Genomic DNA, 24,031 nt, shown 5'->3' with positions numbered 1-24,031 from the left:
CTTCAACAAGCTTTGTGCCATATAACGGCTATGCATTCCTCTAATTTTTTATAATATATACCGGTCTCTTCGTTGAGGGGTTATTTTAACTAGCTACAAGAAATCACAAGGTAGTAAATTATGTTCTTCTTCAATAAGGATCAAATAACTTAATATCTCTGCTTTAAAAAAAACTCAATATCTCTTGTTTGAACATTTAAATGTCATTTCATGTATTTTCATGCATTGCTTTCATTTATCTATGTCCTACTCCCTCCGTCCGGAAATACTTGTCATCAAGATGAATAAAAGGGGATGTATCTAAATGTATTTTAGTTCTAGATACACCCCTTTTTTATCCATTTTGATGACAAGTATTTCCGGACGGAGGGAGTATTATATTTCTCATGTGTTAGTAATTGGCTCATAACGGCATAAGGTATTAGGAAGGAAGAAGCCGGTGATCACAAAGTTTATGTCCTAACTGGGTGGCAGTCTAACATGGTTTGTTTGTTTTTTCTCAAGTGAGTCGAACTATAATTTTAGTTGTTTGGATTTATTGACGCAAAAAAAGCCATAATATTTTTTCGATGCCACACAAGATATTTTCCCTTCAAATGAATCATTCAAAGTTGTTCATATTCCGTATGTCTTGACTTTGTCACGAGGACTCAAATATCCGAAATGTGCATCTTTCTCCTCGTTTCAAACAAATCCTCTCCCGTTCTGCAAAACACTGCCCTGATAATCGGGAAGGGATAGAGGTGGAACCCGCCACGAATGGAGACAAGCGAAACATAGCGTTAAACAAATACTTCCTCTATCCGGAAATACTTGTCCCAAAAATGAATAAAATGGATGCATCTATAACTAAAATAAGTCTAAATACAACCATTTTAAAAACAAGTATTTCTGAACGGAGGGAGTATATCCACCGTGTCCTGACCCCAAGATTATCAATGATTCGGCAATGTGAGTGGCAGATGTTGAGTATTGGCTACTCCATGTCAGTTAAGCATAGTGTATTGGTCACTCCACGCTAGGCTATCATCAATGATTCGCCAATTTTAGGGGCAAGTTATTATAATCCAGGCCTCGTATTTGTTGACTTTTGGTTCGTACGTACGTACGTACTCGATTAATTAATCGTAGTATGATGGTCGTGTCAGGGCGTAGATGAGGCGTGCGCGGAGCATCACGGCCCACCGTGATTTGTTTCGTTTCCGGAAGTGCCATCTCATGATCGATCATCTCGGCGAGGCGCGCTCCGTCCGCACGCCACCGCCCAATCGGCCTGAAGTAGGCTGTTGAGGTTGCTAATATGGTTCGATAATGAAGGGTGCTTTGCGTCGCACTGAAACCGTCGCCGGCCACCGATGCCCCGTTTGGGACGGAGGAGCTGATATCCCATTTCGTTCTCGCCAGCTAGCTTTCGCGTGGAAGTGGAACTATCCGATCGGAGCGTGCCAGCCTTTGGTGTGCGCAGGTCGTGGGATTATTCCCTGCAGGAGCCACTGGGATGCTCCTGGTCAGAACCCAACCATGATTTGTCATGATCTGGTTTTTTGGCACGCTTGTATCATGTTTTTTTTTTCGCCGGGGCGAAGTAAATATGCGCACCCTCCTATCTAGTTTTAGCAGAGGATGTGATGTGTAGGTTGCGTGGAAATTAGTCAGTGGGAGTCTCTTATGGTTAAATTCCCGCCAAAATAAATAAATAAATAAATTAGCCCGACCCTGAAATGCTCTTCTTCTCTTCTCGTGAGAGCGCGGAGCCACTGCTGCGGCTCTACCACAGATAGAAGATGGATGCGATCCCTCGTTGCGCTGGCGCTGGGAGAAGGTGGCAACCGGGGGGCAGGTTTTCCTCAGGAAGACGTGCGTCGTCGCCACTTTACTCGGGTGGAAGATCATTATGTCCCCCGGGTGGACGTGGCAAAGGCCGGCCGCCATGATTCCTTCACCCGCCACGGCCTTTGCGTCGCACGGGAACATGGCCAAGGACACACGTGGCGTACGTACTTGTTGGCCTGGCTTGTCCGGCTAATCGCCGTTGTCTCGTAGTTCTAATCCCAATGTGGCAAATGTTCTATGCGTGTACGTGAGTCAGTGTTGACGTTTGCTGGCGCCGTGTTGCCAACTTGCCATGGAGCGAGAGCGCCAGATCTCATCACCATTCCAATTATAGAAGGAAACACGGCACATGCGTGTGGTTTTTTCGGGCATCGTGATCGGCTTGTGTTTGTGTGCGCCTTTTATTCGGCTGATCTCCTCTTGGACTGTTATTGGGTTGCAAGACAAACTTGAGGGCAAGCACTTGTTTTCTCTGCTTTACACCGTGGTTTCCACGACATTGATACATTACCTTTGGGAATTTTATAGGAATTCTAGAAGATAGGATTCTTATAAGATTTTTTTTCTTTAGAGCCCTTTGGTTCATAGGAATGGGTTCCTATACATACATAGGATTGATTCCTATCCTTCACATTTCATAGGAAAATAAAAATGAGCCTAGACTCAATGAAAAAATTCCTTTGATGTCAACCAAATGACATCTCGTTTCCTATTCCTACTCATAGGATTTGAGATACATGTCATCTCATTTCCTACAAAATTCCCATTCCTACGATTAACGCTGCAGGTGGGACTCTATGTGGGAGTCCCACCTACAATCCACCACGTCCCACCATGTCTGATGTTAAAAAAGTGGACATCCCACCAATTCTAGCATAAATTAGGTAGGAACAAGTGGGATCCCCACCTAACAAATACATTTGCATAAACCTCGTATAGAGCTGCAACATGGTATGAAGATAACTGAGCAGCAGCATAGTATGAAAACATCACACTTGAGATCTACTAAACCTTCAGTTACATATAGGATGAATCGATCGAATCCACTAAACCTTCAGTTACATATACGGATGAATCGATTTACGAGAGGATAATAAGAGTGCAAACCAAGACAACAATTAAAGTTGCAGAGTCTCGACGACGGCGCGACCACACAACTACTGATCAAGTGAAAATGCAAGGCCGAGCACACTAAAATGATGACGAATGCATGAAGCGCATGGCAGGTTGATGATGAATGTCCACAGAGTCTGAACAGAGGACCTGATTCTTGAAGAACAACTCCAGCAACGGATAGGTTGATGACGAATTCAACTTATTAGCTACATGAAGCGCACGGCAGGCATGGTATGAATAGATGTGGTACCTGCAGTTTTGCAGCACAGTAAAATGGTGTTAGAATGAGGTGTATAGCACCTTCGGCTATAAGAATCACATTAGTGCCAGATTCTATCAAGTGAAAATGCAAGGCCGAGCATACTATTTTTTGTGACCGACGCCAGCCAATGAAATTTTACACGTTCAAGTTCAGTATAAATGTCGCGAGACCAATAGGACCAAAATCTGAACCAAATAGCACACATCTAAATCGATAAAACCATACAGGGCCAATGAAACAGGGCCAGATACTAAGGAAGATCTAGTCCAATTCTCAAATTCTAGAGTGTCAATGCCAGGACTATTGGCTATAAGTCTCCAGAAATAAATATCTGACAACCATACACAATCCCTTCTACCACATCTAATCAGTGGCAATACAAATTTTCCATTCCCAAAAGTTACCAAGTTATAACTAATGGAATCACTTGTTGGCTCATTCAGGCTACTCATACTCAGATGAGACTTCAATCGCCTGAATTTGCCTGAATTCGCAATCTCAGGAGATAGTCTCATGTAACCGTGCAGTGGGAGACTACTCAAAGACGCTATTTTTTCACATTTGTAGTATATCGAAACTACCAGAGTTGAACACTAGGACTAAAATACAGTCCCCATAGTGTATATAATAATGTACCAAAAGTGCAAAGTACAACTAGCAGAATTACCTTAGGTGGTTCCAGCATCGTCTTGCTCACCACCATGGTCTCCAACTGTTGGTTCCGCCTTTTGGCGATCTGCAATATTGAAGGCATTCAAAATGAAACATTCAACATGGAAGGTATTAAATAAAGTACGGGGAAATAATTAAAAAGATATTACCAGCTGCTCGAAACCAATCCTCGAGGCACATCAGCGTCTCAACTGTACTCGGGGTCAAACTACTTCTTTGAGCAGTGATGATCCTTTCGGCATTGCTGAATGCAGCCTCTGCAGGCACTGTAGACGCAGACACTGCCAATATGTCCCTTGCTATAGCGGCAAGCACTGGATACTTTGGGGAGTGAATCTCCCATCACTTTAAGATATCCAATTTCTGTCGGCGAGGAAACAGGTCTTCTTCAAGATATCGTTGTAGCTCATTTGAGTTGTGGGATCTTTTCAATCTCAAATGCTTATCCCAGTCATCGAGAGTGCCCTCACCATTGCTGGAATTTAGTCTATATTGGGGGCAGCCCATTAACTATTTCAGAAATTCCTAATAAATCTTAGAGGCCCACTTAGCCCATTTGTGCAAAGCAAGGGATACTACTAAAGTTTAGTCCCACATTGCTAGTTTAGTGGGAGTTGGACCTCCTTATAAAGGAGGTTCTTTCCCCACTTGTATGAGCATGAGAACAAGAGGGATATCCACGCGCGCTCCTCCTCCGTCGCCCGCCTCGCCACGCCACGCCTCGCCGCGCCGCGCCGCGGGTTGCGGGAATGAGCCGAGCCGATATCTACATTTTTGCCACGCAGAGAGACGCACCAGAACCTCTTCCTCCTCTCGCCACAAGTGTGCAAGTTGCTGAAGTCTTTGTATGGACTCAAGCAAGCACCCAAACAGTGGCATGAGAAGTTTGAAAGAACTTTAACAGCTGCAGGCTTTGTTGTAAATGAAGCTGACAAATGTGTGTAATATCTCCATGGTGAGGGCGAGAGAGTTACCCTTTGCTTGTATGTTGATGACATACTGATTTTTGGAACAAATCTGAATGTTATTAAGGAGGTCAAAAATTTCCTATCTCATTGTTTTGAGATGAAGGATTTAGGAGTGGTTGATGTCATTCTGAACATCAAGTTATTGAGAGACGATGATGGTGGGATTACATTGCTTCAATCTCACTATGTGGAAAAGATCTTGAGTCGCTTTGGCTACAGTGAATGCAAGCCCTCTCCAACATCATATGATGCTAGTGTGTTGCTTCGAAAGAATCGAAGAATTGCTAGAGACCAATTGAAGTATTCTCAGATTATTGGCTCGCTTATGTACTTAGCCAGTGCTACAAGACCTGACATCTCTTTTGCTGTTAGCAAACTGAGTCGGTTTGTCTCAAAACCAGGAGATGTGCATTGGAAAGCTCTAGAAAGAGTTTTGCGTTATTTGAAAGGCACTGCTAATTATGGAATTCACTACACCGGGCACCCAAAGGTGCTTGAAGGGTATAGTGACTCAAACTGGATCTCAGATGCTGATAAGATAAAGGCCACGAGTGGATATGTATTCACTCATGGAGGTGGCATTGTTTCTTGGAAGTCTTGCAACCAGACCATCTTAACGAGGTCAACAATGGAAGCGGAACTCACAGCACTAGATACAGCTACGGTCGAAGCAGATTGGCTTCGTCGGCTCTTGAATGACTTGCCGGTTGTTGAGAAACCTGTACCGGGTGTCCTTATGAACCGCGACAATCAAACTGTGATCACGAAAGTGAGCAGCTCAAAGGACAACATGAAGTCATCAAGACACGTTCAGAGAAGGTTAAAGTCTGTCAGGAAAATGAAAAACTCCGAAGTTATTGCATTGGATTATATCCAAATGTCTAAAAATCTGGCAGATCCTTTTACTAAGGGTCTATCACGTAATGTGATAGATAATGCATCGAGGGAGATGGGTATGAGACCCACAATATGAGTTGTTCACAGTGGTAACCTATTCTTTGTGATCGGAGATCCCGTGAATTAGATGTGGAAGACAAGCTGTTGGTCAACTGAGAGGAGAGTATCCTTACTATTCACAATACCACTCCATGAAGATGCAATACTCTCCTAATCTGCATGGCAGGTTGATATATCTTAATGTGTTCTAAGTGGCTCATTAAAGCAGAGATGTTATCCTGCAGAACATCTTTTGAAGAACACACCTATATGAGTCTGATTGTTAAACGTCGCAATCTATGAGAGTAGGGTTCTCTCTAGTAAACTCATGAAAGGTCTCGGAGTATGACGTATAAGCTCCACCCGCGGAGAAGACCCACGGTGGCCACATATCGGTCAAGGCTTTATGTGAAGCTAGATTCGCAGAAAACTTGCAGTTCAAGGCACAGTCCACTGTTCAAGTTGCTTACTAGTGTAGCATAGAGTTCTAGGTGGAAGTTCAACTTAACAGTCTCCACTGCAGTACCGGTATATAAAACAGTGTTTTGGAACCAAAGGCAAATTTCTGTGTGCCTCTGGGATCTGGTGGGGGATTGCTGGAATTTAGTCTATATTGGGGGCAGCTCATTAACTATTTCAGAAATTCCTAATAAATCCTAGAGGCCCACTTAGCCCATTTGTGCAAAGCAAGGGATACTACTAAAGTTTAGTCCCACATTGCTAGTTTAATGGGAGTTGGACCTCCTGTTGGGGAACGTAGCAGAATTTTAAAATTTTCTACGCATCACCAAGATCAATCTATGGAGTCATCTAGCAACGAGGGAGAGGGGAGTGCATCTACATACCCTTGTAGATCGCAAGCGGAAGCGTTCAAGAGAACGGGGTTGATGGAGTCGTACTCGTCGTGATCCAAATCACCGATGACCTAGCGCCGAACGGACGGCACCTCCGCGTTCAACACACGTACGGTTGGGAATACTTCTCCTCCAACTTGATCCAGCAAGGGGGAAGGAGAGGTTGATGGAGATCCAGCAGCACGACGGCGTGGTGGTGGAAGCAACGGCGATCTCGGCAGGGCTTCGCCAAGCTCAGGGAGAGGGAGAAGTGTCACGGGAGGGAGAGGGAGGCGCCAGGGGCTAGGGTGCGGCTGCCCTCCCTCCCCCCACTATATATAGGACCCCTAGGGGGGCGCCGACCCTAGGAGATGCAATCTCCAAGGGGGGCGGCGGCCAAGGGGGGTGGAGTGCCCCCCAAGACAAGTGGGGCGCCCCCCACCCCTAGGGTTTCCAACCCTAGTCGCAGGGGGAGGCCCAAGGGGGCACACCAGCCCACTAGGGGCTGGTTCCCCTCCCACTTCAGCCCATGGGGCCCTCCAGGATAGGTGGCCCCACCCGGTGGACCCCCGGGACCCTTCCGATGGTCCCGGTACAATACCGATTACCCCCGAAACTTTCCCGATGGCCGAAACTTGACATCCTATATATAAATCTTCACCTCCGGACCATTCCGGAACTCCTCGTGACGTCTGGGATCTCATCCGGGACTCCGAACAGCTTTCGGGTTACCGTATACTAATATCTCAACAACCCTAGCGTCACCGAACCTTAAGTGTGTAGACCCTACGGGTTCGGGAGACACGCAGACATGACCGAGATGACTCTCCGGTCAATAACCAACAGCAGGATCTGCATACCCATGTTGGCTCCCACATGCTCCTCGATGATCTCATCGGATGAACCACGATGTCAAGGATTCAATAAATCCCGTATACAATTCCCTTTGTCAATCGGTACGTTACTTGCCCGAGACTCGATCGTCGGTATCCCAATACCTCGTTCAATCTCGTTACCGGCAAGTCACTTTACTCGTACCGTAATGCATGATCCCATGATCAACCACTTGGTCACATTGAGCTCATTATGATGATGCATTACCGAGTGGGCCCAGAGATACCTCTCCGTCATACGGAATGACAAATCCCAGTCTCGATTTGTGCCAACCCAACAGACACTTTCGGAGATACCCGTAGTGCACCTTTATAGTCACCCAGTTACGTTGTGACGTTTGGCACACCCAAAGCACTCCTACGACATCCGGGAGTTGCACAATCTCATGGTCTAAGGAAATGATACTTGACATTTGGAAAAGCTATAGCAAACGAACTACACGATCTTTAAGCTATGCTTTAGGATTGGGTCTTGTCCATCACATCATTCTCCTAATGATGTGATCCCGTTATCAATGACATCTAATGTCCATAGTCAGGAAACCATGACTATCTTTTGATCAACGAGCTAGTCAACTAGAGGCTCACTAGGGATGTGTTGTGGTCTATGTATTCACACATGTATTACGATTTCCGGATAACACAATTATAGCATGAACAATAGAAAATTATCATGAACAAGGAAATATAATAATAACCATTTTATTATTGCCTCTAGGGCATATTTCCAACAGTCTCCCACTTGCACTAGAGTCAATAATCTAGTTACATTGTGATGAATCGAACACCCATAGAGTTCTGGTGTTGATCATGTTTTGCTCTAGGGAGAGGTTTAGTCAATGGATCTGCCACATTCAGGTCCGTATGTACTTTACAAATATCCATGTCTCCATTTTGAACACTGTCACGAATGGAGTTGAAGCGACCTTGATATGCCTGGTCTTCCTGTGAAACCTGGGCTCCTTGGCAAGGGCAATAGCTCTAGTGTTGTCACAGAAGAGAGTCATCGGACCCGACGTGTTGGGAATGACTCCTAGGTCGGTAATGAACTCCTTCACCCAGACTGCTTCTTGTGCTGCCTCCGAGGCTGCCATGTACTCCGCTTCACATGTAGATCCCGCCACAACGCTTTGCTTGCAACTTCACCAGCTTACTGCCCCATCATTCAAAACATACATGTATCCGGTTTGTGACTTAGAGTCATCCAGATCTGTGTCGAAGCTAGCATCAACGTAACCCTTTACGACGAGCTCTTCGTCACCTCCATAAACGAGAAACATTTCCTTAGTCCTTTTCAGGTACTTCAGGATATTCTTGACCGCTGTCCAGTGTTCCATGCCGGGATTACTTTGGTACCTTCCTACCAAACTTATGGCAAGGTTTACATCAGGTCTGGTACACAGCATAGCATACATGATAGACCCTATGGCCGAGGCATAGGGGACGACACTCATCTTTTCTCTATCTTCTCCCGTGGTCGGGCATTGAGCCGTGCTCAATCTCGTTCCTTGCAATACAGGCAAGAACCCCTTCTTTGACTGATCCATTTTGAACTTCTTCAATATCTTGTCAAGGTACGTACTCTGTGAAAGACCAATGAGGCGTCTCGATCTATCTCTATAGATCTTGATGCCTAATATATAAGCAGCTTCTCCAAGGTCCTTCATTGAAAAACACTTGTTCAAGTAGGCCTTTATGCTTTCCAAGAATTCTATATCATTTCCCATCAACAGTATGTCATCCACATACAATATGAGAAATGCTACAGAGCTCCCACTCACTTTCTTGTAAATGCAGGCTTCTCCATAAGTCTGCGTAAACCCAAACGCTTTGATCATCTCATCAAAACGAATGTTCCAACTCCGAGATACTTGCACCAGCCCATAAATCGAGCGTTGGAGCTTGCACACCTTGTCAGCATTCTTAGGGTCGACAAAACCTTCCGGCTGCATCATATACAATTCTTCCTTAAGGAAACCATTAAGGAATGCCGTTTTGACGTCCATTTGCCATATCTCATAATCATAGAATGCAGCAATTGCTAACATGATTCGGACGGACTTCAGCTTCGCTATGGGTGAGAAAGTCTCATCATAGTCAACCCCTTGAACATGTCGATAACCCTTAGCGACAAGCCGAGCTTTATAGATGGTCACATTACCATCCGCATCTGTCTTCTTCTTAAAGATCCTTTTATTTTCTATGGCTCGCCGATCATCAGGCAAGTCAGTCAAAGTCCATACTTCGTTTTCATACATGGATCCTATCTTGGATTTCATGGCTTCCAGCCATTTGTCGGAATCCGGGCCCGCCATCGCTTCTTCATAGTTCGAAGGTTCACCGTTGTCTAACAACATGATTTCCAAGACAGGGTTGCCGTACCACTCTGGTGCGGAACGTGTCCTCGTGGACCTACGAAGTTCAGTAGCAACTTGATCTGAAGTTTCATGATCATCATCATCAACTTCCTCTCTAGTCGGTGCAGGCACCTCAGGAACATTTTCTTGAGCTGCGCCACTTACCGGTTCAAGAGGTAATACTTCATCAAGTTCTACTTTCCTCCCACTTATTTCTTTCAAGAGAAACTCTTTCTCTAGAAAGGACCCATTCTTGGCAACAAAGATCTTGCCTTTGGATCTGAGGTAGAAGGTATACCCAATAGTTTCTTTAGGGTATCCTATGAAGACGCATTTTTCCGATTTGGGTTCGAGCTTTTCTGGTTGAAGTTTCTTGACATAAGCATCGCATCCCCAAACTTTTAGAAACGACAGCTTAGGTTTCTTCCCAAACCCTAATTCATACGGTGTCGTCTCAACGGATTTCGACGGAGCCCTATTGAAAGTGAATGCGGCAGTCTCTAAAGCATAGCCCCAAAATGACAGCGGTAAATCGGTAAGAGACATCATAGATCGCACCATATCTAATAGAGTGCGATTACGACTTTCGGACACACCATTACGCTGAGGTGTTCCAGGCGGCGTGAGTTTTGAAACTATTCCACATTTTCTTAAGTGTGTGCCAAATTCGTGACTCAAGTATTCTCCCCCAAGATCTGATCGCAAGAACTTGATTTTTCTGTCACGTTGATTCTCAACCTCACTCTGAAATTCCTTGAACTTTTCAAAAGTCTCAGACTTGTGTTTTATTAAGTAGACATACCCATATCTACTCAAGTCATCAGTGAGGGTGAGAACATAACGATAGCCACCGCGAGCCTCAACACTCATTGGACCGCACACATCAGTATGTATGATTTCCAATAAGTTGGTTGCTCGCTCCATTGTTCCTAAGAACGGAGTCTTGGTCATTTTACCCATGAGGCATGGTTCGCACGTGTCAAATGATTCGTAATCAAGAGACTCTAAAAGTCCATCTGCATGGAGCTTCTTCATGCGTTTGACACCTATGTGACCAAGGCGGCAGTGCCACAAGTATGTGGGACTATCATTGTCAACCTTACATCTTTTGGTATTCACACTATGAATATGTGTAACATTACGCTCGAGATTCATTAAGAATAAACCATTCACCAACGGAGCATGACCATAAAACATATCTCTCATATAAATAGAACAACCATTATTCTCGGATTTAAATGAGTAGCCATCTCGAATTAAACGAGATCCTGATACAATGTTCATGCTCAAAGCTGGCACTAAATAACAATTATTGAGGTTTAAAACTAATCCCGTAGGTAAATGTAAAGGCAGCGTGCCAACGGCGATCACATCGACCTTGGAACCATTCCCGACGCGCATCGTCACCTCGTCCTTCGCCAATCTCCGTTTATTCCGCAGCTCCTGCTTTGAGTTACAAATGTGAGCAACCGCACCGGTATCAAATACCCAGGAGCTACTACGAGTACTGGTAAGGTACACATCAATTACATGTATATCACATATACCTTTAGTGTTGCCGGCCTTCTTGTCCGCTAAGTATTTGGGGCAGTTTCGCTTCCAGTGACCACTTCCCTTGCAATAAAAACACTCAGTCTCAGGCTTGGGTCCATTCTTTGACTTCTTCCCGGCAGCTTGCTTACCGGGCGCGGCAACTCCCTTGTCGTCCTTCTTGAAGTTCTTTTTACCCTTGCCTTTCTTGAACTTAGTGGTTTTATTCACCATCAACACTTGATGTTCCTTTTTGATTTCCACCTCCGCTGATTTCAGCATTGAATATACCTCAGGAATGGTCTTTTCCATCCCCTGCATATTGAAGTTCATCACAAAGCTCTTGTAGCTCGGTGGAAGCGACTGAAGGATTCTGTTAATGACCGTGTCATCTGGGAGATTAACTTCTAGCTGAGTCAAGCGGTTATGCAACCCAGACATTTTGAGTATGTGCTCACTAACAGAACTATTTTCCTCCATCTTACAACTGAAGAACTTGTCGGAGACTTCATATCTCTCGACCCGGGCATGAGCTTGGAAAACCATTTTCAGCTCTTCGAACATCTCATATGCTCCGTGTTGCTCAAAACGCTTTTGGAGCCCCGGTTCTAAGCTGTAAAGCATGCCGCACTGAACGAGGGAGTAATCATCAGCACGTGACTGCCAAGCGTTCATAACGTCTTGGTTCTCTGGGATGGGTGCGTCACCTAGCGGTGCTTCTAGGACATAATCTTTCTTGGCAGCTATGAGGATGATCCTCAGGTTCCGGACCCAGTCCGTATAGTTGTTGCCATCACTTTCAGCTTGGTTTTCTCTAGGAACGTGTTGAAGTTGAGGGCAACATTAGCGTGGGCCATTTGATCTACAAGACATAGTGTAAAGATTTTAGACTAAGTTCATGATAATTAAGTTCATCTAATCAAATTATTCAATGAACTCCCACTCAGATAGACATCCCTCTAGTCATCTAAGTGAAACATGATCCGAGTCAACTAGGCCGTGTCCGATCATCACGTGAGACGGACTAGTCAACATCAGTGAACATCTTCATGTTGATCGTATCTTCTATACGACTCATGCTTGACCTTTCGGTCTTCCGTGTTCCGAGGCCATGTCTGTACATGCTAGGCTCGTCAAGTCAACCTAAGTGTATTGCGTGTGCAAATATGGCTTACACCCGTTGTATTCGAACGTTAGAATCTATCACACCCGATCATCACGTGGTGCTTCGAAACAACGAACCTTCGCAACGGTGCACAGTTAGGGGGAACACTTTCTTGAAATTATTACGAGGGATCATCTTATTTAAGCTACCGTCGTTCTAAGAAAATAAGATGTAAAACATGATAAACATCACATGCAATCAAATAGTGACATGATATGGCCAATATCATTTGCTCCTTTTGATCTCCATCTTCGGGGCTCCATGATCATCGTTGTCACCGGAATGACACCATGATCTCCATCATCGTGTCTTCTTGAAGTTGTCTCGTCATCTATTACTTCTACTACTATGGCTAACGCTTTAGCAATAAAGTAAAGTAATTACATGACGTTTATGTTGACACACAGGTCATAAATAAATTAAGACAACTCCTATGGCTCCTGCCGGTTGTCATACTCATCGACATGCAAGTCGTGATTCCTATTACAAGAACATGATCAATCTCATACATCACATATATCATTCATCACATCCTTTTGGCCATATCACATCACATGGCACATGCTGCAAAAACAAGTTAGACGTCCTCTAATTGTTGTTGCAAGTTTTTACGTGGCTGCTATAGGTTTCTAGCAAGAACGTTTCTTACCTACACCAAAACCACAACGTGATATGCCAATTTCTATTTACACTTCATAAGGACCCTTTTCATCGAATCCGATCCGACTAAAGTGGGAGAGACAGACACCCGCTAGCCGCCTTATGCAACTAGTGTATGTCAGTCGGTGGAACCAGTCTCACGTAAGCGTACGTGTAAGGTCGGTCCGGGCCGCTTCATCCCACGATGCCGCCGAATCAAGATAAGACTAGTAACAGCAAGTAAATTGACAATATCGACGCCCACAACTGCTTTGTGTTCTACTCGTGCATAGAAACTACGCATAGACCTAGCTCATGATGCCACTTTTGGGGAACGTAGCAGAATTTTAAAATTTTCTACGCATCACCAAGATCAATCTATGGAGTCATCTAGAAACGAGGGAGAGGGGAGTGCATATACATACCCTTGAAGATCGCAAGCGGAAGCGTTCAAGAGAACGGGGTTGATGGAGTCGTACTCGTCGTGATCCAAATCACCGATGACCTAGCGCCGAACGGACGGCACCTCCGCGTTCAACACCGGACGGCACCTCCGCGTTCTCCAATCACTACGTTGATCCAGCGGGGGAAGGAGAGGTTGATGAAGATCCAGCAGCACGACGGCGTGGTGGTGGAAGCAACGGTGATCTCGGCAGGGCTTCGCCAAGCTCAGGGAGAGGGAGGAGTGTCACGGGAGGGAGAGGGAGGCGCCAGGGGCTAGGGTGCGGCTGCCCTCCCTCCCCCCACTATATATAGGACCCCTAGGGGGCGCCGGCCCTAGGAGATGCAATCTCCAAGGGGGGCGGCGGCCAAGGGGGTGGAGTGCCCCCCGCCAAGGGGGGTGGAGTGCCCCCCAAGACAAGTGGGGCGCCCCCCACCCCTAGGGTTTCCAACCCTAGTCGCAGGGGGAGGCCCAAGGGGGCACACCAGCCCACTAGGGGCTGGTTCCCCTCCCACTTCAGCCCATGGGGCCCTCCGGGATAGGTGGCCCCACCCGGTGGACCCCCGGGACCCTTCCGGTGGTCCCGGTACAATACCGATTACCCCCGAAACTTTCCCGATGGCCGAAACTTGACATCCTATATATAAATCTTCACCTCCGGACCATTCCGGAACTCCTCGTGATGTCCGGGATATCATCCGGGACTCCGAACAACTTTCGGGTTACCGTATACTAATATCTCAACAACCCTAGCGTCACCGAACCTTAAGTGTGTAGACCCTATGGGTTCGGGAGACACGCAGACATGACCGAGACGACTCTCCGGTCAATAACCAACAGCGGGATCTGGATACCCATGTTGGCTCCCACATTCTCCTCGATGATCTCATCGGATGAACCACGATGTCGAGGATTCAATCAATCCCGTATACAATTCCCTTTGTCAATCGGTACGTTACTTGCCCGAGACTCGATCGTTGGTATCCCAATACCTTATTCAATCTCGTTACCGGCAAGTCACTTTACTCGTACCGTAATGCATGATCCCGTGATCAACCACTTGGTCACATTGAGCTCATTATGATGGTGCATTATCGAGTGGGCCCAGAGATACCTCTCCGTCATACGGAGTGACAAATCCCAGTCTCGATTCGTGCCAACCCAACAGACACTTTCAGAGATACCCGTAGTGCACCTTTATTGTCACCCAGTTACGTTGTGACGTTTGGCACACCCAAAGCACTCCTACGGCATCTGGGAGTTGCACAATCTCATGGTCTAAGGAAATGATACTTGACATTTGGAAAAGCTATAGCAAACGAACTACACGATCTTTAAGCTATGCTTTAGGATTGGGTCTTGTCCATCACATCATTCTCCTAATGATGTGATCCCGTTATCAATGACATCTAATGTCCATAGTCAGGAAACCATGACTATCTTTTGATCAACGAGCTAGTCAACTAGAGGCTCACTAGGGACGTGTTGTGGTCTATGTATTCACACATGTATTACGATTTCCGGATAACACAATTATAGCATGAACAATAGACAATTATCATGAACAAGGAAATATAATAATAACCATTTTATTATTGCCTCTAGGGCATATTTCCAACACCTCCTTATAAGGGAGGTTCTTTCCCCACTTGTATGAGCATCAGAACAAGAGGGATATCCACGCGCGCTCCTCCTCCGCCGCCCGCCTCGCCACGCCACGCCCCGCCACGCCTCGTCATGACGCGCCGCGGGTTGCGGGAATGAGCCGAGCCGATATCTAAATTTTTGCCACGCACTACGGGTATACGAAAGGTCACACGGAAGCTAAAAAGATTTTGCGAAAGTGGAGTTTGAATGCGAACGGTGCAGCCCTTCGGCTGCTGGCTGTTCGCTTCGCCTCTGTCTCTTCGTTTCGCCTCCCGCCGCTGCCCTCTCGCCTCCTTCTTTTGCGCCTATAAAAGGGAGGTCGCTCCACCCAGAGAGACGCACCAGAACCTCTTCCTCCTCTCGCCACAAGTTCCTGAGCACTGCACTGCTGCTACGATCTTCCCCATCCCGGCTTGCGGCGTGCACCGCAGGTCGGGACAGTAGGCCTCCGAAACCGCACCTTTTGAGTCCTGTACGGGAGAAGGGTGATAAGGTTTTTGGGGAGCGCTCAGCGCGACTATTGGCTGCTTCATCACAGACGATCCGGTCGTCGACGACTACTTCCCCGACGACGACTTCTTCCCGACGTCCACGATCTCCTCGACGACATGGCAGGCGAGGACACCGACCCCAAGTCCAGCACTTCCACTGCTACTGTCCCGTACATGTTCTTACTCTTTCTGTTAGATGTCATGACACAGTTCTTTGCTCTACTTTCCGTCCTACACGTGTTAGGTTCTACTTCATATATGCAACTTCATCTAGTGTCTGTTCTAGATGTGTTTAGTTCAAGTTCATATATGCAGATGCTCTTTACCTTCTCTCTGTTTGAACACATGACTTGTTTTATCTGTACTATATTAGTCATGCTTTATCTAGTATTTCTGTTAATAAAATCATTCGGTAAATTGCTCATATTTCCAACAACCATCCTCCTCTGCAACCTCATCACCTTCATCAGAAGTGTTTTCATATTCAGATGCATATTCAACAAATAGGATCTTCATCGCACTATTCACCTTGGTAAGATATTTCCTGGCGCCACCACCCAAAGCTGCGGTCAGTCGGAAGTGAACATATTCATATTTGTACCTCGGATCAAATATCACTGGCAGACAACTTGTTAAGAACGACTCCTCAAAATATTTCATCCATTTCTCCTCCATCTCTTTCACCATGGCAACAATGGTAGGATTTTCACTTGTGACTTCTTTCTCCATTATCTGCTTCACATTCCATACCTCATAGAAGTACAGGTGAGAGGTGGGATATGTCCTACCCGAGATTTTCTTTGTGGCTGTGTAAAAAACGCCCAAAAGATGGCAAATAGCTTCAGCCATCTCCCATTCACTAGCTGAAGGAGCAAATTGATAATCTTTGTCAGTTTCTTTCAAGGCTTCGAACGCTGCTCTGAACGGCAATGATGATTCAAGCATTAGGTACGTTGAATTCCATCGGGTAGGCACATCTGGCGAAGGATGGTTTTTACAAGCAAGTCCCACCCACGCAATCATCGCATTGAATTTCTCCATTCTGCCTTGCGAACTCCTGACATACTGCACTGAATCTCTGATTCTATCAACAACTGACGCCATTGCATCGAGCCCATCTTGCACCACAAGATTCAGTACATGTGCAGCACATCTAACATGCAATACCCTAAAGCCAGGATATTCAACAAAATTGAAAGGTAATTCATGTAGCACAATCAACTTTGCCAGTTCTCTACGTGCACGCCCTTGGTCAAACTTCCACTCTGGATCGATTGCACTATCAGTTCGTATCTTGGCAACCATACCATCCATTTTAGCTTTCTCTTCACATACCACCAAATGTTTACCGATGTGACTTGTACCTGACTTTTTTGAGGCAGGGAAGAGTTTGTCGCAATGAATGCAACGACCATGTGCAAGCATTCCATCAATACAGATTGGTTTTGCCTCTTTCCAAATTTTTGATTTTAATTTTCGTGGTCTGCGTGAACCAATATTTGCTACTTTGGGTGACAGATCTAGCAGTGAAGGCTGTGACGTTGGAGAGCTCTCTAGTGACTTGGCCTTTTTTCTCTTCTTGCTAAGAATGAAACTACGACATTGTTAAGGACTGGAGACCTTACCACTTTTTTGGATAGTGATGGATGCTTATTCTTGTCAACGGCCAAAGATCCAGATGATGGCTGTGTATTATTGTCAAGGGGCAAAGATCCAGGTGATGGCTGCTTATCCTTGTCAACGGCCAAAGGTCCAGGTGATGGCTGCTTATCCTTGTCAACGGGCAAAGATCCAGGTGATGGCTGCCTATCCTTGTCAATGGACAAAGATCCGGATGATGGTATAGTTGCAACATCTCTCTGGGAAACAAGAAAATCATACACAATAAGCTTGATAAAGAGTCAATCTGGTAGTTGCTGCAATTAAATATCTCTCTAGGAAACAAGAAAAAGGTAGACAGATAAGCTTGAGAAGGGCAATTTGATTGAGAGACAATCATTCGCAATCAAAATTCACCTTATTAAGCCTTTTTTTCTTCAATGGTGGTGGCTGCTTGTCCATGTCAACGGCCAAAGGTCCAAACAACGGTGCCGGTGTATTAGTGCACATTCCTTCACTTGCCTGAGAGAAAAAATTTGTTGTTGTCTAATAAGTGTTGCTAAACAGTAAAATAGACATAAAGACGTTATGTCTATTTCCTAGACGTCAACAGCTTCATGATAAAGTAGTGTGATAATTTTACCTTCCTCTTTTTCTTGGACGTCGACGGTTTCATGACGACTTTGTTCGTTTCTTGGTGTTCCCCATGAAGCTTGCCGCTACTCTGCCTACTTCGCTTCCTTTTCTTGCACTTTGGTGGTTCCGTAAGGAGCTCACCAGCACCCTTGTGCTCTTCAAGATCCGGGTCATTAGCCTTCTCATTTTTTATGGCACGCAAGAGCTCATTAGTAACCTTGTGCTCCTCAAGATTTGGAAATTTTCACAACCAAGTTAAATATGATTAGTTAAGTTCAGACATTATTAACAGGTACAACAGAATAAGAAAGGAAGAACATGTTGTACTACTGATTGCTCCTCACTTATGCTAACCACAATGCTAAACCTAACTTGTTTCAGACTATTTGTAGAAGTTGCTCCTCACTTTTGTGCAAGTTCATTTTGTATGCATCTGCCTTTCCAGGGGGATAAAATGCAGAGACATTCATTCTAACTTGGTTCAGACTATTTGTAGCCAACAAAATACAGTAAGATTCAAGTTCATTTAATAACAACACTATAGATGCAAATTTTGGTTAGAAATGACAACTTGAAACAGAAGGGAAGAAAATTAATTTCAGTAGATCTTGACTCTGAACTTGGAAGGAAAGCAAGCATCTAAATCCATGAGCAATCCATCAACAACTTAATCTTGAGTTTTAACAGAAACTGAAACAGGAATCTTGCAAATTTTCACTAGAATCCATGAGCAATCCATCAGCATCTGAATCCTACATGGTAAATGGAAGGGAAAAGGATCTGGATGTTTGACTACCTGCAGCAGGCGAGCTGGGAGTCGGGGTTGGGGCAGCCTGCGACCTGGGGGTCGGGTTTGGGGCCGCCGGCGAGCTGGAGTTCGGGTTTGGGGCCGCCGGCGACCTGGGGGTTGGGGTTGGGGCCGCCGGCGACCTGACCATCGCATTCAACCGTGCTCGAGGGGTTTGGCGAGTCTTGATTGGGACGGCAAGAAGCTGCGAGGGAGGGGAGGCCGAGAGGTGCTGAGTGCGAGGCGGAAGAGAAGATGATGCGGCGGCGGCGGCCATCGAGCGGTGGCGGCAGCAGTGCGCCTGCGCTGCAGCGCCTCCTCTATCCAGCGAGAGAACTAACCTATCGGGTTAAGGTGGGATTCCACTGGGCTAATAGGGCTAGCCCAGTTAATTTTTACTTGTCCAGTGGGCTCCCGCTGGAGCGGTTTAAGTGGGATGGGATAGTGAATCCCACTTAAACCCACTCCCACCTGCAGCGTGACCTACGATAATTCTATGCCATGAACCAAAAGAGGACCGAGAAGGCGAGTCTTGGTGACGTGTTCAAGTGCCGAGGATGCTTGTGAAAACTAGGAGACGGCATGCATGCATGCATGGGACTGATTGAGTGTGGTAAGCACAACTGCCCAAGTGCTTGATAGTTAAATAAACAAGAGCTAAAGTACGTAGCAGGAATCTTAGGGAACTCAAATAATTCTTGCTACTCCTCTACTTAACTACCCACAAACACAAAGCACCACCAGCTCGATCCGCTAATATCTTACTAGCTGCAAAGTGTGTGGTAGTTTAAGCCGCTTCCTGCTGTTCCCATGCACTCCACCCATGCCCCATGGTCCCCTGGAGGAGAACAGAGTTCTCTATGTTATCATCATCATCTTCTCCGCATTATCCAACGCCGACGGCTAGGTCCCACCGGCCAGCGACCACCCTAAGAAGCACCGCGCATGCCTCGATGCATCATCATCAGTTCATACTTCATACTTGCTGAAAGTGTAGTACTAGAGGCGTGTGACTGTTGTTGTCAAATAAAATGCGAGATGATACCACTGCCCGCTCTCTCTCTGAAATTGAAGCTATCGAGTACATTATGAGAGAGGGTTAGGTATCGCCATTGCACTACTGGTGGCATCGGCAAAGGAGCAGGGCACATACTGCACTGGTATGGAAGCATCAATTAGTCCAGGGTGGTGTTAAAGCAAGTGCTTAGACTTTTCTTCCGGACAAAGCGCTTTCGGAGGCTTGAGACCTACTCCTACTCTTCAGCCCTGCCACCACGTTCACTTGTTCTAATCACTACTAGGATCCTCGATGCTACATGACAAATCAAAGCAACTAATAGCCTGTGTAGACCATGAGAAAAGAGCAAAGAGGAGCTAATGGTAAGTAAGAAGGAGAGGCGCCCAGCGCAGTGTTCAGAGCAGCAGAATCGACCGAGTTATGTTGCCCAGGGCCGTGCGATGCGATTCACTATCTATGGCGTCAGATCAATGCATGGCCGGGAGAGGGGAGAACCCCTCCTGCATCTGAGCACCTCCATAACTTCAGACGGCAGCAGGCAGAGGCTGGATCGATCGGACCAGGCCAATTAAGTGGTAGTACAGTAAGATGCAATGTACTACTGTAGTACTACCGTCACAGTGGACGCAGTCTATAATAAGTAATGGCTGGAGATTTTGCCAGGGAGTACCGAAGATTGTACTGCGAACAGTCTGCAGATCGATCTTGGATTCAGGCCAAAGCATCATGATAATACTAGTATGCAATTGGTACTGGTACTTGGTACGACGAGTGGTGCTGGCGAGCGTACCGCCGTCGAGATTAATGTCCTCTGGCAGTGAGCATTGTCTCCCATTTATATTGTGGCCAGGATATACGGCGTCGAGGGTGCAGGCTAGCGGAAGCGGATTGTATGGCAGGCAGCAGCGCATTGACGGCGAGCTGAGACGAGGGGCGTGGGGACAGTGGAATCGCGGGGCAGGATTAGGCTGCTTCGTACCACCATGATAGGGCTTGGCAGATGCTGTGGAGAAGAGTCTAGCAAGGGGCCGGCATTAAGACCTGCACTGACGGCGGCATCCGTGGTATGCAGGTGCCATGGGCATGCGCGACGTGGCACATGGTTTCTCATGTTCATCTTGCTCCTCTGGGGAATGTATCCGGTGCACCCGCATTTGTGGTGCTACCGGTGCAACGGATGCCATAGAATATATTTTTAAATCTGAAAAAAATTCTAGCATGTTAACACAACATCAATGTACGATGTCACAAAATTTTGGATAAAAATTTGAAATGCTTTTTGAGATATAAAAACGACAAATTTGACATCAGTGTGATAATGGGCCAAATCTAAAGCCCAGGTTATGTTGTGTACTATTCAGTGTTGAATTTGTTATTTTTGTTTTTCGAGTTATGCTTAGAATTTTGACTTAAAATTTTGTGACAACCTACATTAATGTTGTATGAGCGTGCTAAATTTTTTCAGAATTTTTTAAATATTTTAAAAACACAATATTAGTCCGGTGCACCAGATATTTCCCTTGCTCCTCTGTGGCCTGCCTAGTACGCATGATTTCCGCGAGAGCTCTCGCGGCGCAGAGTAAATGACATGACCTGAGAACCAAATAGGCAAATACGCACTACTTTTGTTTCTTAGTTGATCGGGAATTGGTTATTATTGGGTCGGCAATTAGACGTTTAGTAAGTAATATATTTGCAGTAGTACTGCATAGCTCATAAACAAGTCTGCGGATCGATCTTGGATTTGCATCATGAAATGGTACGAGCACTTGAGAGTGCACGGCAAGGTCGATTCATTTTGCTGACGGAGACAGTTCAATAACTGGTCTTTTATATCTTTGATCTGCATATATGCTGCAAAGACACCATTCATCTCTGTACAAGCAAAAAAAAAAATCGTGACCTTCATGATAACTTACGGAAACACTTACAGAAGCAATCATGTGTGTACACATGAGTGTGGTGCAGTCGCAATAATCCGCTCCAGGAATTTGTGAAGCATGGAGCGGGAGGAGATCAGAACACGCCCTAAGTTGCGGAAACACTTAAAAAGAGAAGCTACCGATGAGGCGCTATCTAATGCTTTGTACTGGTGAGACAGATACAAGGATATTTTTTTTCCTGAAAAAAAGAAGCTACAAGGATGAACCAGAAACGTGATACACACAGAGAACAGAAAAAATTGCGCCGTTGCCGGGTATCGAACCCGGGTCACCCGCGTGACAGGCGGGAATACTTACCACTATACTACAACGACGTGATTGATAAAAGTAACATCTAGCAAGTGATCAACGTATCCTATAGAAAACCAAGGCATAACGACCGTCATCGCGTCTTTCAGGGAAAGCCCACCTCCCTCAGACTGAAAGCCCATTGCTATTCTCGCCAGCAGGCCCTCCCTAGTGGCATGGCTTGCTCATCATCCCCGGCTCGCACGCGTCAGAAAACGCAAATGGTAATCCCTATTCGTCGCTCAGTGGAACCATGTCCAGCCCATGTTTATCTATTATTTTTCGTTGTTTGCTTTATCCTGTTTTTTCTCCGCCTCAGTGTGTTTTACTCGGTTTTCTTTTCGGTTTGCGTAGTTTATTATTCTTCATCATCTCACTTTTTATTCTTTATTCTTTATATATCCTTCTCTTTTTTATTTTCCTTTTCCCTTCCATTTTCTTTTGTCAATAAAAATACATTTTCTCGTGTGTGCATGATTGTTTTTCTTCTAAAATATACGGTGATAATATATATTAAAATATATGGTGATTTTTTTTCAATACACTAGAGTGTTTCTCCATATGGGTTGTTTCACATAAAGGTTGCATTTCAAGGCCTACTGAACCAACAAAACACATAAGGTTCACCCGAAAAAAGAGCACATAAGGTTGCATTTCATATAACATTTTATATTCACACCATCTCTAAAATCAACTAATTTGATGAAAAACATTAGTTGCATATTCACCCCTCGAGTCAACATCATGGAAAAATGACGGTGCTACGGGAGCTCCCATGCTTTTGGGGCTTCCTAACCATTAGATCGTGGAACCAATGGCCATATTGAGATTCTGGGCATGGGCATAATTAAGGGACTCCATGTGCGTGTGTGTGTGAGGGGGGGGGGGGGTCACAAATTTGTGTGAGATGTCCCTGTGGCCATTGCAACCACGATTCGACGACTAGGAATGTCCTGGAGCATGGGACCTCCCATAGCACCAGATATTCTCCCTCGACATCACCTTCCCAATATTCCACATCGTTGATCTTTCAAATGCCGCCATGTCCTCCTCCCTTATTACCATAACACCACCATCTATGTTCATCTCCAAGATAAAAATTCTCATGATGCTCTATGTTGTAAGGGAATGCAAATATATTGTGTTTCCTATCACCGCGTTTCATTCAATTGACATAAACGTGTTGGCGTCGATATGTACCTCCTGGATCCTCCTGTTCTCTTCTTACTCACACATGTCCCGGAATATTCCTACACCTTTCCATCACCTTTCTCGATCCACCGACTTGTTTGCCCAAGCCACCCAACGCGTAATGCATATATAGATGGGTTTTGTGTGTGAACATAAGCATGTCTTGCATCGAGGATTGTGTGTGTGTAAGCTATTTCATCACTTTATTGATGCTAAAAAATCCATTAATCTTTCCCTTAATTTTATTCGTTTTGAATTGATGGTCAACTTGGGTGGTACAGTTCAACAATATTGTTCAAGTTAACTTTTCGTTGATCGTGCATTATAGCTCTCCATGAGATGGTAATGTTCAAGGATAAACCTATGCAAACACTAATGTTCTAACGTGCACCACGAAGGATAGAAGTGGAATCTTTGATTCATCATCGTCAAGCAAACCTACTTCGAAGGGCGCCAGTATTATTCATAGGCAACAAAACTTCCCAGGACCGCTAGCTGTAGTACCACATTTCGATCGCATCAAGCCCGCACCAAGTTGGCAATGTAACTGTTCACGAGATCAGACAATCTCCGTATGCTTCTAGATATTAGGCCTCCTTTGATCTGGAGGAATTATGTAGGAATTATATAGGATATGATTCCTATGGGGAAAAAAATCCTTTAGAGTGCTTTGGTTCTAGGAATAGAATCCTATTCATATAGATGAATTCTTCATATCCTCCATATTTCATAGAAAATAAACATTAGTATAGACTCAGTGGAAAAAAATTCTATGACGTGAACCA

General features: G+C 45.4%; 1 protein-coding gene and 1 non-coding gene across 7 annotated transcripts; both read right to left on the bottom strand.

Moving 5' to 3' along the window:
- Positions 1-3,026: 3,026 nt before the first annotated feature.
- Positions 3,027-19,270, bottom strand: LOC125520347 (serine/arginine repetitive matrix protein 1-like). 6 transcript variants are annotated; one of them, XR_007288628.1, is made up of 7 exons: positions 18,816-19,270; positions 18,027-18,245; positions 17,801-17,905; positions 16,222-17,643; positions 4,033-4,353; positions 3,879-3,947; positions 3,027-3,199 (listed from the first exon to the last, which is right to left on the bottom strand). XR_007288628.1 is itself a non-coding variant. In XM_048685255.1 (4 exons), exons 1-4 carry the CDS (start codon positions 19,081-19,083, stop codon positions 17,338-17,340), a joined length of 906 nt encoding a protein of 301 aa, XP_048541212.1. In that variant the 5' UTR covers positions 19,084-19,267; the 3' UTR covers positions 16,227-17,337. The 6 variants fall into 6 exon arrangements, 3 of the variants coding, with proteins under 3 accessions (XP_048541212.1, XP_048541216.1, XP_048541220.1); XR_007288633.1 differs by having other exon boundaries at positions 18,027-18,197; XR_007288631.1 differs by lacking the exon at positions 18,816-19,270 and having other exon boundaries at positions 18,027-18,253.
- A 2,739-nt stretch (positions 19,271-22,009) lies between these two features.
- Positions 22,010-22,081, bottom strand: TRNAD-GUC. Its single transcript has one exon. It is a non-coding gene; the product is annotated as a tRNA-Asp (tRNA).
- Between the last annotated feature and the right edge of the window lie 1,950 nt (positions 22,082-24,031).

Source organism: Triticum urartu, chromosome 1 (assembly GCF_003073215.2).
Source record: "Triticum urartu cultivar G1812 chromosome 1, Tu2.1, whole genome shotgun sequence".
Lineage (NCBI taxonomy): Eukaryota > Viridiplantae > Streptophyta > Magnoliopsida > Poales > Poaceae > Triticum > Triticum urartu.
Note: the sequence above shows the minus strand (reverse complement) of the source record. Positions and strands in the feature narration are given on the sequence as shown.